This window comes from Parasteatoda tepidariorum, chromosome 6 (assembly GCF_043381705.1).
Source record: "Parasteatoda tepidariorum isolate YZ-2023 chromosome 6, CAS_Ptep_4.0, whole genome shotgun sequence".
Taxonomy (NCBI): Eukaryota; Metazoa; Arthropoda; class Arachnida; order Araneae; family Theridiidae; genus Parasteatoda; species Parasteatoda tepidariorum.
In genome coordinates, this window is record NC_092209.1 from 54,763,940 (window position 1) to 54,778,667 (window position 14,728).

Genomic DNA, 14,728 nt, shown 5'->3' on the forward strand with positions numbered 1-14,728 from the left:
GCAAAAAACATAGGTGGGAAAAATTATGTATTCCCCTTTCTCTTTGATTTCAAATTTGATAGCATTATAAATCGCACGTATCAAAAATTACCCGACTTTCGATATGGAAAATGGGAAAAATATTAGCATTTTGAAAAACTGCACGTTTTAAAAATTATTGCATACATGGTTAAAAATGACTAATACTAGCTATGGCTTTGTTCAATACTTCTTTTTTTCTATCGGTTTTCCCACACCCTACTTTTATTTTGTAACCCAATCACAGGGGAAGGGTAAATAAGAATAAGGGTTTTTGTCTAAAGAAAACGGCAAAAGGATGGGGGAGAAAGGGTAGTGATTGAAATTTCTATAATTTTGTTCCTTTTTTTTGTGCTCTTTTGTTGGAAAGATATGACAATCTTTTACTAATACCTATAAATACAGATTGACTGCTAAATTTTTCACTTGAGCTTGACATAAAATGAACTAGAATAAAAAAAAAAAACTTTTACTATGTTCTTTACATTCAGAATTTCAAAATTTTAATTAGACAGTTCTAATTTTGAATAGTCCAGATATGTATAACAACATATTAATTAATTGTTGAACATTGTTAGTTGTTGAATTAGATTAAAATATTTTAAATCTAATTTCAAAATAAAAATAAAAATTCAAAAATGAGAAAAATTTCTAACTGATTATTCTAAAAAAAAATTTTTTTTTTTTAAATCTTTCTTTATATGAAGATTCTTACTTATTATTTAACATTAATGTTACTAAATTAAATTCTGAAAGAAACAATAAACAAAGTGAAAAACTTTTATAGGGATCTTTTTTAAAACTTTCCAAATCAGATAAAGTCATGCCAAGAGAATGAAACAATTCAAATTCAATAGAAAAATCCAATTATATTTGGCAGTTTCAGATTTAGAACTGATGGAAAGAATATGATTTATGGAATAGAATGATCCTGATTAGTTTTGACTTTAAATTTATCTTTATAACAGGTTTAAAAATAGTAAAACATTACAAAAGCCCCTTTACACAATAGCTTTCTAAAAGTGTCAAAACCCAAATAAATGTAGAAGGGTTAGGTGATTTAAAATGGGACTATGGCCTGGTTAATTTTACTACATTTCTTTCAAGTTTTATTCATATATATCTAATTTTCTCTATCTTATTCATACAACATATTTACTCAACAAGACTAATTGAATCGTGAATTTTAAAGCAATAATAAAAATTGATTTAGACATTGCAACTCATATCAAAATAAATTATACTTATTACATGGATTTAAGCTTCCTTCAAAAAAAAAAAAAAAAAAAAAAAAAAAAAAAAAAAAAAAAAAAAAAAAAAAAAAANAAAAAAAAAAAAAAAAAAAAAAAAAAAAAAAAAAAACTTATATGCATAAAAAAATTACTACATATTATGGAATATGTGAATTTTTTTCCCTTGAGGCTCACAACAGTAAGTATGAAGAACAAGTGCATTACTTAAACAAGTTTCTCTTTTTACAAAAATTTAAGAATAAAATATTTTGCTTTAAGATAATCAGGTTTTTATATTTCTGTACTAATTAAATATAAATCTTTTTTTATTGCTTTACTGTATGTAGTTATTTTGCATATGAAAAGAAATATTAGTTGAACCTTTTCCCACGTTGTAAAGGCACCAATTTCAATGAGTGAAATAAAACATATATTAAAACACAACTTGCGTTCACAGATATTCATAAATTTGAAATTAGTCAAAAAATAATTACATTATATTAAAAAAAAAACATCAATAAATTTCAACGATAATATTATGTTAAGCTGAAGCTACTGAGGAAGGAAAAAAGTAAATTTATAAAACAATTAAACTTGAATAAGGAAGAAAGCGAAATTAAATAAGATATTGTAAAAAAATATAAATATTTCAAGTTCTGTTTCAAAATTGACAATGAATATAACTTTATAATAGAAAACATATTGTGAAATGTATATTACAAGTATCACAGACCCAAACAACAGTTATTCTAAATCTATACATATAATAAACAACAAATAAAATTTTAACGACAATTTTTAAAACAAACAAGTGGTAACATACTTAACATGTAATGAACATTAAATAGAAAATTTCTATTAATGAATAGCAACAGTGCAACATATATAACACATCAATTGATTTTACTTTCCGTAATTGAAACATTTCTTTCACAAAAAACTATCTGAAATGACGAATATTTATTACATTCAGTTGTTTTTAATATATTGTACTTATAATTTTTTTAATTCTTAGATAATAAGATTATGCCCATATACTTATTAAAATAAACATTTCGTTACTATAAATTTATAAGAGAATAGAATATTATAAGATAATATAGATTGTCAATGATTAATTTTAATCAAACTTGTAAATAAATTCTCAAATATGAAAAAAAAGCTAACTATAATATATATATACAGTAGGATCTTGATTATCTAAAGTGATTGGAACTGGGCCAACTTAAAAGAATTGAAATATTTGCATTATACAAGCAGAATAATTTTTTAATCTATTTTCACTCTCTGAAATTAGTTTTCCTTTTGTAAAAAAATTACTATCTGTTAAGTTCTTCTAAAAAATATCTTTTTGTCATATGGGTATAAAGTTATTTAATTTCCAAATCCACATGCACAATTGCCCCAGGTTGTAGTACTTCTTCGCCTCTTTTTTTTTTTTTTTTTTTTTAGATATTCGTTCTGTGAATTTGTTCAAAGCAGCGTTCAATTCTGACAGAAGCTAATTTAATAGATTTTTAAGTTAATTTAATTGATTTTTATTTCTTTGTAAATTTTTCGTTCTGATTTTAATCAAACTACATATTGTTTATCTCTTGCACAGAACAGACTTCATTTTAACCGAAACCATGATGGTCAAGCTAAGCAGATTTTAATTAAATAAAAATTACAGCTTTCAGATTTTTATTTTATTTATTTTTTTAAACTAAAGCAACTAACTTCATCAACCAATAAAACAATAATTTGTTACATGCATAAAATAATCAATTTTATGTAGGCATACAATAAAAAAAGTGTTTTAAGTCTTTAAGACAACACCAAGAGTTAAAAAAAGAAGAAGAAAAAACCCTTCAGAATCAGCATAGATAAATAGAATTATAAGAATGAATTTGGACAATTCTATTTTTGTATATGATTAAGTTTGGATAATCTTGGTTTTACTGCATATAAAGGCATTATAAAGAAGGGGGAAGAAACACAGAAACATTTCAATCAAAACAGAAAGTGAGTACATCGTGGATAAGGTAAAACATTAAGGCCAGCCCACATATAACTGAGCTAAACTACTTAAACACATACTAAATTTACTTACCTCTCAATCATACTTATTCATATATGTGATAGGCAGCAATCATTAAACTCAAAAATTATTGTAAGTTAAAAATGAAATATTATTAGATTGTTTACAAAGTATTTGTTTTTATCCCAACAAAGAAAATTGTATTTTTTAACAGCTAAATTCACACTTATGGCACCTAATTATTACATATTTTGAGAGCTGATACAGCAAGGCTAGCTCGGGAAAAAGTTTAATCAGTTTTAAGCAGCAATTTTTGCTTGCTCAATATGCTCAAATATGCTAAGTGAAAACCGGCCTTTTTGGCATATTTTATTTTTTCACGATCGAAAATGTAAAAATGCAGTTCAAGCAAGAAAAAAATTATGTAATGTGTATGAAGAAGATCTATTGAAAGAACACCGGCGCCAAAACTGGTCCGCAAAATTTCAATCTGGCAATTTTGATGTTGAAGATGCACTATAGTCTGGAAGGCCAGTTAAAGCTGACGAAGATACAATAAAGGCATTAATCATTACAAACCAGTGAATTACAACTGGTGAGATCACTGGGAGATTAAATGTAACTAATTTTACCATTCATTATTATTTCTAACATCTAGTTTAAATCTCAAAGCTTGACATATGGGTTCCTCATGTTCTCACAGAAAGAAATTTTTGCCAGTGCATTGACATCATCTGTGAATTGCTTCTCAAGCGTATAAAAGCACAGCGTCACACTGGTCAAAAAGTGGGTTGTCTACAATAATGTTCTGGTCTCCACAAAAAAAATTTGGCAGAAATATCTTAACTTCAAATAGGAGGGTTAAAAATCACCTGGATTAGCATTTTGCCAGCAAAGAGCAAAAATATTTTAAGTGTGGAATGATATTGCTAGAGAGAGGGCAAAAGAGATTCAACCAGAATGGGCAGGTAATTCAATAAAATATTCACTCACCATAAGAAAATAGTCTTTCATTTTCATAAAAACTAATATACTTTCTGAGCAACAAAAAATGTTATTAAAAGCTAAATCAAGCATTAATTAAAAATTATAAAGCTTTTAAAACATAAAATAAAACAAAAATTGTTAAATTTGGTTACGAACTTAAAAGATACGAAGAAAAGAAATGTGAAACTCATTAACATTGCACTAGTAAAGTTACTAACAAAAGTTATTTATATAAAATGTAATATAAAAAGAAAGCATAAGAAAATTAAAAGATATAAACTCAAAAGCTCTAAATTTAAAATAATATTCCATGATGAAGTAATTTTTATACTCTTAATAGATCCTTTTTTTGAAAAGGGTATATAAGATAGAATAACTGATAACTTTCTGTTGCTTGTAATTCTGTATTTGAGTTAAACAGACAGAACTAAAACAGTTAAAGTAATGCAATACCAAAGCACTTAGACCACTGTAATAAAAACATGATTTATTGAAAAATTTTCAAATTTAATTTTAACTGGAATTTAACAATCTGAGACAGTAATATAATAGTCAACAAAATTATGCTGATCAAAAGTGAAGATTTATGAGACCACAAAATTGTATTCTCGGAAGCACTTAAAGTGTTTATCTGGTGAAATATTATAAACTAATAATAATACACTTAAACAAACAAAAAAGAAAATGTTTTAGAAACTTTTTTTTCTCAATTCTGAATCAAATCTGAAATTCGCAATCTTTACTATTTAACAGGATTATGTTTAACAATGATGCACTAAATAAATTTTATGTAATAATAATGGTTAAGAGAAAATTTTATGTGATAATACATTCTAAAGTATATAATTGATTTTAAGATACACTGAAAAAAATATTCAGGAAAAAATTACACTAATTTGTTAAAAATATACCTATAGTTGTTCAAAAAAAGAAAAAAAAAATCATGTTATTTATGAGAAATAAAATTCAATGTGTCTCGGAAAATATTATTTTACTTTTATTATTGAAATTCTTAAGATTTCTTTGAAATTTAATCTGTAGTAGACATAAATTTACAAGCTAAAGTAACAAAAGGGAACAATGAAACCAGCCAACTCTCAACTATTTTAATGTTTTCCCTTTGATTGTACATTTTTTATTTATTTTTAAACAATTAAGGTAAAAAGAAACTGGGTTGACTTGGAAGATGTTGTCAGATTAAAGTATTTTACTCAGAAACAAAATACTTCTCACAAAAAAAATGAACACATACACAAGTCAATACTTACACTATTTGCACACTTTTTAAAGTTTATATGCTTGCATATTAAATTAATACAAGGGAATAATGCATGTAAAAGCTAATAAAGCAACAAATACCTTTAACAGAAAGCACTAAAGCAAAACTTAGCTAGCATGCAGAAAGTAGGAATAAAGATGTTAATTGCACCACAAAAATGTATAATTTTTTTTTGTATCAATTACAATGGGAAATTACTGAGACAATAGAAAAAACTTTATTTCATCCACATGGCATCAGTCATTAATTTTCAAATAAGGATAAAAAAAGAGGGTTTTGTTAAATAACAATATTCATAATAATTCTTCATAAGTTAAAAAAAAATAGGTAAGAGGCAAAATTTGAAGAATAAAACAAATTTGATTACTAAAAATGAAGAATTCATAAATAAAAAAAAAACTGAGATTTAAATGAGGAGTTATAAACTATTCATAAACTATTTTTAACTTAACTATTAAATTATTAACAGAAATATGAAGATAGCATGAAAACTGAAATAATTTTTGCATAAAAAAAGTTAAAGATAATTTAAATAATTAATTGAAAATTTTCGATAAATTTTCATTAGACAATTAAAAAATTTTTTATGAAAAAAATGAAACCCAATTTAAATTAACAGACCATAATGGTTAAGAGAAAATTTCCAACGAACTTTTAAGATATTTTAAAACTTCTATGAAGCAAATTTGAGACAAATGCTTTTAAAACCAATTATAACACCAATTGAACAATTTAGAAGTATTTAAGCAAAAAAAAAAAAAAACTTGTAACTAAAAAATTAAGTATTAAAATCGCTATAATAAAATTTATTTTACGCATTTAAAAATAATGTCTAACCCTTATCAGCATTATACCAGGAGATAGCAAAAGTTTGTGTTTGATTTGAAATTAAATGAAGACAACACAATATTTAACACATAATAAAAATAAAAACCATTACTTTATCAATAATTCTTTTTCAGCATTTCTTTATCATTTTCCATAACTGCTCCATGTTTTACATAGTTTCGAATTAAACATATTTAATTTGAACGCAAAGCTTGTTGGGTATTTAATTATATTTATTTATTTAAAAAAAAAAAAAAAAAAAAAAAAAAAANACAAAAAAAAAAAAAAAAAAAGGATTTTTGCCAAAAGAAAACTTTTATGTCATTTAAATAGCAGATTTTATTCTCAGCAGAACACTGAGAATAAAAGTGGTTTTGGTGTTTTTAGGTGAATATGAAGGATTTTGCTCTGTAAAGCAGCATTTAGTAAAAAATAGTCAAGAAAGATGCTTTCTCCATTTATTAATCAAAGCTTTGCTAGTATTTCAAAATAATGCATGCTGCTCACATTACATATCTAACAATTATTTGTTGATATCTCACTTGACACGCATAACAGCACTTTTTTTTTCTTTTTTGCAATTGAGACGAAGAATTGATTTTTGCAGGTACCCGGATTAGCACAAGTCAGAAAATAAAATGATAATGCTAGTAGTAAAATACCTTGTGTAACATTTGAGTGTCATTAAATAAGAAGTAATTACATAACTGACAGACTGAATCATCAATTTAATGCTATAAATACATGACTACAATTTTTCTACAAGAGCCCAAATGGATGAAATAAGTTTTTTCAAATAGTGCAAGGATAAAAAAAAAAATTAAATAACAATAAAATAAAATAAGAATTAACCCTTACTCTAAAGGTGCAAGACACAACCAGGCCAGGCTAAACCATGGAGGAATGAGAAGAAAATAATAAGCATAAATATAGCTGATTTCTTAATGAAGATTACTACAAAATATGAGAGTGCATTAAATGTGATTTATAAAACACCAGTCATACAAGGCTATTAATTATTTCAAACAATATTCGAAAATGCAATTATTTTTTCTTTATCTAAAAATTAAAGTTCCACTATTTCTTAAACTAAAATCTATTATATGCTAGTTATATTTAGGTTAGAATAATACCAGTCTAATTCATGCAGTTATCTCCAATGAAAACTGATTTACTTGCTAAAACAAACAATATTTATAAGCATTTTGTAAATAAGAATGTGTAAAAATTAAGATTAATAACAAATTTTTTTGTGTAAAAAAAAAAAACAATTAAATACTGTTAAAAGCTTTATCAAATGAATTTCTAGAACAAAAGAATTACAGTGAAAAAGTTTTGTTTAAATTAAATAACATAGAAATAGAAAATTATATCTCAGATAATTTTGTACTTTTAAGAAAAATGTTAAAACTCAAAATAAAGAACTAGACTAAAATTCATCATGTAAGACAATAGTAAATTATAATTAAAGTGCTATGAAGCAATTACGTGCAAAACAATAAAAACAAATTTAAAAAATAATTCTGTAAAGAAAATAAAATCTTAATTTCATGAACATAATAAAAATGTCAGTCCTGTTGCAATTGCAATAATTGTAATTGAAGGTAAAAATATTCCATACTAATAATACTTAATTATATTTTTTCAAATAAATTAAGCTGCTTTTCAGAAAGATAGAAATCTATTCTTTTATTTAACAATGTTTCGTAATTCAACAAAAAAGTGAATTTTACGCTTTGGTAATTTACGCACTGACATAATACTATTATTGGACAATAAAAACAGTTTGTCATAATTACAGTTCTTAAACTATATGAATATAATGATCAGAAAATCTGAACAGGCAACAGCTCCCAATTGTTTTGATCAGCAGGGTTTGCGCACAAACTGAAGCCTTTTGATTATTAAGCATTAATGACTGCATATATAGTAAAATTTTAACTATAATTTCATTGTTTAACAGCTGTATAATCTTTTATTTATAAAATTACACAATTAATTTATATGACATATTTTAGCTAATTATAGGAATCCAAATTAAAATCTATGCAGAAATGTCAATGATTCTCTAAAAATAAACAAAAGTTCATGTTGAGAGAGAAATTCCTTTAAAAAAAAATGCACCAACAGCCCAGACACATGTTTTATATAATGCTCAAAATAATGATTATTTATTTCTAAATCAATAAAAAAAATAAAGATTCACCATCCACGCCTGCTTTAAAAGAAAAAGGAGATTATCAAATCAATAATAAAATCTATTACTTTATTTTAATCCAGCTTGTGCAGTGAGTATTAAATTAGCAACTAATATAAGAGCTATAAATTAACCAAAAATAGATATATGCATTAATTGTTATTTCTAGTTGATGCAAAATAATAATTATTGACATATTAAAAAAGTTAGTAAAGCATGCAATTAAGATTATGCAGAGCAGTGTTAAGCACATGCATTTGCATTAGTGACTTCAAAATCCTAAAAATACAAATAAACCCAGTATAAAAACTGATGAATTATTTGAAAAATTACTTTTTGTACCGTTGTTAAAAATATATGGTTGAAAACTCATCATATGGGCAATAAATAAACATTTTAAAATATTGTATCTCATAACTTTGGATATCCTTTGATTAAATTAATACCAAAAAAATTGCATAATAAACAGGTCAATGTGAAAACATGTATATAAATCAAATTTGTAAGAAAAATAATTAAGATTTTTATATTTATGTCTGAAATGCTAAATTAAGAGCATCTATAAAATAAAATAAAAATCTTACATGTTACATTAAAGTTTTTATTTTTTTTCTAAGTTAATAAAATTATAATAATTAATGAAATGAAATCTATGAAAATTTTTATAGTAATATTTTTTCTAATCAAAACAGGCATGAGATTGTTGAAAAGAGGAAGAAAGTGAAGAAAGTATACAATAAAATAATGATTAAAAGTATACGTAGAATAGGAAAAATAAGAATAAGAGCCTTTTTGGTGTACAGAGAATTTACCAGTATACAATATTTTTGTTTAAGTACTACTTAAAGAATTAAAATATTAAACTAATTTATGGAAACATTTCAAATTATAATAAAAAAGAATTTTCAAACTTCCTAGTTTCATTGTTTAACATAATTATAGCTATTACTTTATTATATATTTTCAAATTGCTCAATTTCTTTTTCTTTTGAATTTTCAGAATTTAACAGCAATTTTAACGATATCCTAATTGAAGTGCTTATTCAATTTTATTATAAATACGCTAACAAAATTCAACACTTCATAATATTTATTAAAACTAATCAGTTTTTTGTTTTTGATATATCATTAAGAGATCAGCAAGCCAACAAATATAGTATTAGAAAAATGTTCCAATAATGTTGAAAAATTGTGTTTTAAGTTTTAATTAATGAACAAATTAAATTACATAACTAAATAGTAGCTGAGACTTAAGTAAAAAGCATGAACATAAAAGTCTGAAATAAATTGGCAAAGCTTATGCCTTATTTCAAATTAAATTGGTACGTGATCTCCCAGTAAGAAAATTTCCAAGTTACCAACACTCAATATTTTTGTCAATTCCTATATTTGAAATCAACTCATATATTTTTATAGTTTTTATACATTTAAGTACACATTATAGAAAAGTTTAAGTATGCGCTTATTAAGCATTTTAAGGCATATGAAAAAAAGAAGATAAGAAAAAAAATAATTAAAGAAAGAAAAAAGCAGAAAATAATGCAAAAAAATCACATGCCTGCTGAAAATAATAGGTAGTAATTAATAATATATTGTTTCACAAGTCACTATTTCAATAATTTTACTACAAACTAAATTTTACTGAAATCAAACTAAATACTTTACACAAAGAAATTTAGTTAAAAATACACACACATTATCTTTCCTTTCAAAAAAAAATCTCTTTTGCAAATAAATAGATATTATTGAATCTTTCACAAATGAAATCTTACCGAAAAATATTGAATGTATTGAAGAGGGAATGAGTAAATGAAGGAGGCATGTAGCATGAATAAAATTATTTACTATAAAGCCTTTTATTCTGTATCTAATTTATTGGAACTTGCTTTATTAATAAAATTTTTAAAGCAATTCTATCAAAATTTTTTAAAAAAGTAACACTTATTGGAAGAGCTGAATGGGTAGAAAAAATTGGAGTAACATTTTAATGAATTTGAGCAAATAAGCTTTAAAGTTCAAGCATTGACAAAAGGAAAAAGCAATCACACATTGCGTTTATTTCTCATTTTCGGCCATCACATAGGTGAAATCACTAAATGATAATTTAAAGTGACTAAGTCATAATGTTTGCTCTCTTGGTAATTTAATTTTCTTCCGAAATAATAAATATCACAAAAACTTTCTTAATTTAATCAAATTTTGGTTGCCAAATGCACTTCGAACTTCCTTTTACTCTCTGATTGTAACTCAGTATATTTAACAACTGAGATGAGCAAAACTTAAAGATTTGGCAAAATAAATTAATGCTACATAGCTTAATAAGGTTAAAACTTAAAATGATCTTTTCACATGATACTCAGAATTGACAATTGATGATTTCATCTACCATGTCAAAAACTAAATATTTTAGGGCAGAAAATAATTATTAGCTATTATAAATACGAAGTAATTATAAAGAAAAGTACATATAAAATTATAAGTGATTCATCTATTATGTTCTTCAATCATTTAGACATTTTCCAGTCAAAAATTCACAATATCGATATAGAAAATAATTATTTAAAAATTAAATAATTATAAATAAAAATTTGCAAATTTTTTTTTTAGTTATTGAAAACAAAAATGCAAAAACAATCACCTTAAAAACATTTAACAGTAGTTTTGTCCATTATGTATAAAATCAATTTTTATTTTACTCTCATTCTAACTCCTCCTTTCCCTAGAGCAAGGGTGATTGTGAGCCCAAGTCAAAATTTCGGGAAATTTCTTGAGTTAAAAAAAAAAAAGAACAGTTTTAAATTGAAAAATTTGAAAAAAATTTAAACAAGTTTTTTCTTCCTTTTTCTCAATATTTCTTAGTTTACTTAACATACATTTAAAATTTTACACATAAATATACCATTTACACATACCTATGATGACCTGGAGAAGTAATTAAAATTTACAAATATATCCTTCTTTCTTGAGTTTATGATTATAACAACTATTTACTGATAAAAAATGAATATTAATCATGAATATATGCTTATAAAGTATTTCTCTGGCTTTCCCCTACAAACAAATAAAATAAACTGTGTTTTAAGTTTCACCTTTGAAAATTTGATTTCCGGATACTTCTGTGATGAATGATTTTTTGAAACGTCTGGACCTTCGATCTCCGGAAACTTCCGGATCACTGTTAGCGAAAAATCCGGAATTTTTCCGGAGCACAATCAGCCCTGCTAGAGCATGTGACATACAAAGCTCTAGATTCAAAGCCTTCTGTACTCCAAATATATTTCTCAGTTTTAAATGATTAAGACCGAAATTCGAAAATGTTCCTTAAATTAATGCTGGACTAGAATGTAGACATTCAAACTGTATGAAATCTGATGGAATATTTGTTTTCTTAAAGCCTTTCCATCAGATAGAATAAAAATTAAGGCTGTGCTTTGATCTTGAACTAACGTTCTCCTTTAAAGAAATGAGAAGTAACTTTTTTTTAACTGATACAGAGATCAAATTTCGGATCACTAATTATAAATTAAAACTATGACAATGTAAATTAAAAAAATTATTCTAATAACTGTACTGAATATTGATAATAACTTAATTAAGAACTTTATTTAATCAAATGAAAAAAATATTTAAACAAACATTTGCATTTTATGTGTAAATAATAATTAGTTTAATAATAAGGAAATATATCGAAATCATAATGAATAGATAATGTTCATGAGCATAAAAAGCCTTTGCAGCAAATATTGAGAATCAAAAAGAATTTCACAACTTTAGTTTAGACAATTATTGATGGCCACATTAGTTTCAATTAAGCTAAAAAATCTTAATAGATCATGGCTTAAAAAAACTAAAATCAATATTTGGATTGATAACAATTAACAGCTCATAGTTATTATCTGTAATATAAACTTAATAATTACAGTATAAAATATCAAATCATACTAATCTTAAAGTATAAGTAGCACTATGTTTTTCTTTAAAAAAATCCAATCAATAGTTTCAATAAATTTGGGAATATTTTTCATACATGATGATTTGTATACATTATAATATGAATCTTAATTACAAAAGATTATAGTTATATATGGATGTGCATGACTTAAACAGTTATGTAGTTGGATTTCGAATAAAATGTCCCCGATGATAGAAAAGGAACTTTCCCCAGGTATTTGAGGTCAAAAACCCAACTCTGATGAAATCATTTGAATTTTTCAAAACATTTTTTAGAACCTTCTTCCACTAAGCGTTTTATTTTTCATACATATTCATAAAAGGGAATTTTCGTTTAAAAAATTTTTTATTTTAAAATATTACTCGCCTCTTACATCCACTCATTCCTTCACCATTAAAATGTTAAGCAGAAAATTCCTTAAGTAAATCATTTAGGTATGGTTACAAAAGCTAAGTGGCTAAAAGTATAAAAAAATGAAACAGTTCAAATTAGTTTTCCCTAATCTGATAAGAATACCTGAGACTTCTGGATCTAGGTCGGACAATGGGGGAATGCCTTCCATCTTCTTCTAATCCTGGATTACTTTCATTACTGCTGAAATGAGTATGTGAGCAATGGCCATCATCAATTGCAGAATGTGCTAGAGTATGCAACTTCTCTTGGGATGAGCACTGAGACTATAATAGAAATAACGCAAACACTGTTAGAAATAGAAAACATTTTTCAAAGGACAAAGTTATAAAAACCTTTTGTAAATACAACCATCAAATTAAAATGGATTTTTCTGCCACTAAACCAGGGTGACACAAATGAAGTGAAAAACCCAGAAAATTTTCTGTGCAAAAACTCAATATCAATTTAAAATTAAATTACTTACCAATGAAGAATATCACACCTTATAGTAACTAATTTAGGAACAAAAAGAGTCGCACTAACAAGAATCGCGATATTGGATTTTAAAATCAGGTGAATATGAATCAGGATAATGGATTTTAAAAACACTTGAATAAAAATCACGATATTGGCTATTTAAATAGTGAGAATACAAATAACGATGAGTAACTTTTAAATTAGCTCAATACGAAAATTCAAGTCTATATTTAATGTTAAAGTCGTGTATTACAGAATCGCGATATTAGCAGATCCCAAAACACTTTCAAATATTCAAAATGGTGAGTGTGTCAAATTAAAGGAATCAAATTTGAGGATTTCTACCAATTAACAGAAGAATAACATGCATGTAAATGTGTCGTTAATGGGATATACTGAAATATTCGAAATTTTAGGTAGCAAACTTTGAGAAAATTTTGCCAGATTACAAGCTTTTGATTTGCAGAACGGCATGAACCAATGATCTTAAAGTAACAAAATTTCAGGAAATTAGTGAAAAAAATCATGTGCCCTACTCCTAACTTTTAGGCTTAGAAGAATGCTACGAAAAACCCGAATTTGGGGATACACCCAGAATACAATCACTCCAGCTAAATAAAGGAGGAAAAAACTTCAGAGTAATTATAAAGTAATATTTTATTATGAAGTTAATACAATAAATAAGTTTTATTCAATTTTTTGATTGTGTTTGTTTAAATTTCTCTTGTTTTTCCTATTTACACTATAATTCAATTTCTTAAATTGTTGAATAAAAGATTGATATCCAAAAATACTTACCGAAACATTAGAGCTTCCAGGTGTGTTTGTACCATACCCTGAAGATGGAAGAGACGCCAGGGACCATCGACGCCCATCAACACTACAAAAAAGAAATTTAATTATAAATTTCATTTTATAAAACTATAGGACAGAAACTAAAATTTAAATTAATTTTAAAGACATTAAATAGAACAATCACTTAAATTTAGAATTAATACCAATGATAGGATTCAGCCAATACATATGTACCAATTTTTAAAACTTACTCTTATGCTTTAATTTCATATTTTGTAATCTGGCAATTTAGTTATGAAAATATTTTTAAATCACTTTTGAAAATTATTTGTAAGTACATGACATCCATTCTCCCTTTTTGCTTTATTATGTTTCTATTTGTGCATTATTTTGTATTTATCTTGAATTTTTGTTTACAAAATCAGTTTTTTTAGAATCATTTCTTTGATGCTCCTCACACTATTAAAGTGATAGATATTACTTTGGCTACATTAAAACTAAATTAGAAAGCACTGTGTTTGAGCATTGCTAATGAAGAGATATCTTTCTG

The 14,728-nt window shown here is 25.2% G+C and overlaps 1 protein-coding gene across 5 annotated transcripts in view; it reads right to left on the reverse strand.

Moving 5' to 3' along the window:
* Positions 1-14,728, reverse strand: part of LOC107436375 (microtubule-associated serine/threonine (MAST) protein kinase dop) — a 59,712-nt gene that overhangs the window by 32,232 nt on the left and 12,752 nt on the right. For 3 of the 5 annotated variants that reach the window (XM_016048072.3, XM_016048071.3, XM_043055722.2), the window contains 3 exons: positions 14,182-14,263; positions 13,030-13,190; positions 7,223-7,252 (listed from right to left, as the gene is read on the reverse strand). In XM_016048072.3, coding sequence (XP_015903558.1) covers positions 7,223-7,252; positions 13,030-13,190; positions 14,182-14,263 — 273 coding nt within the window. The remainder of the gene's footprint in view (positions 1-7,222; positions 7,253-13,029; positions 13,191-14,181; positions 14,264-14,728) is intronic. The other 2 variants (XM_071182393.1, XM_016048073.3) reach the window with 1 other exon arrangement.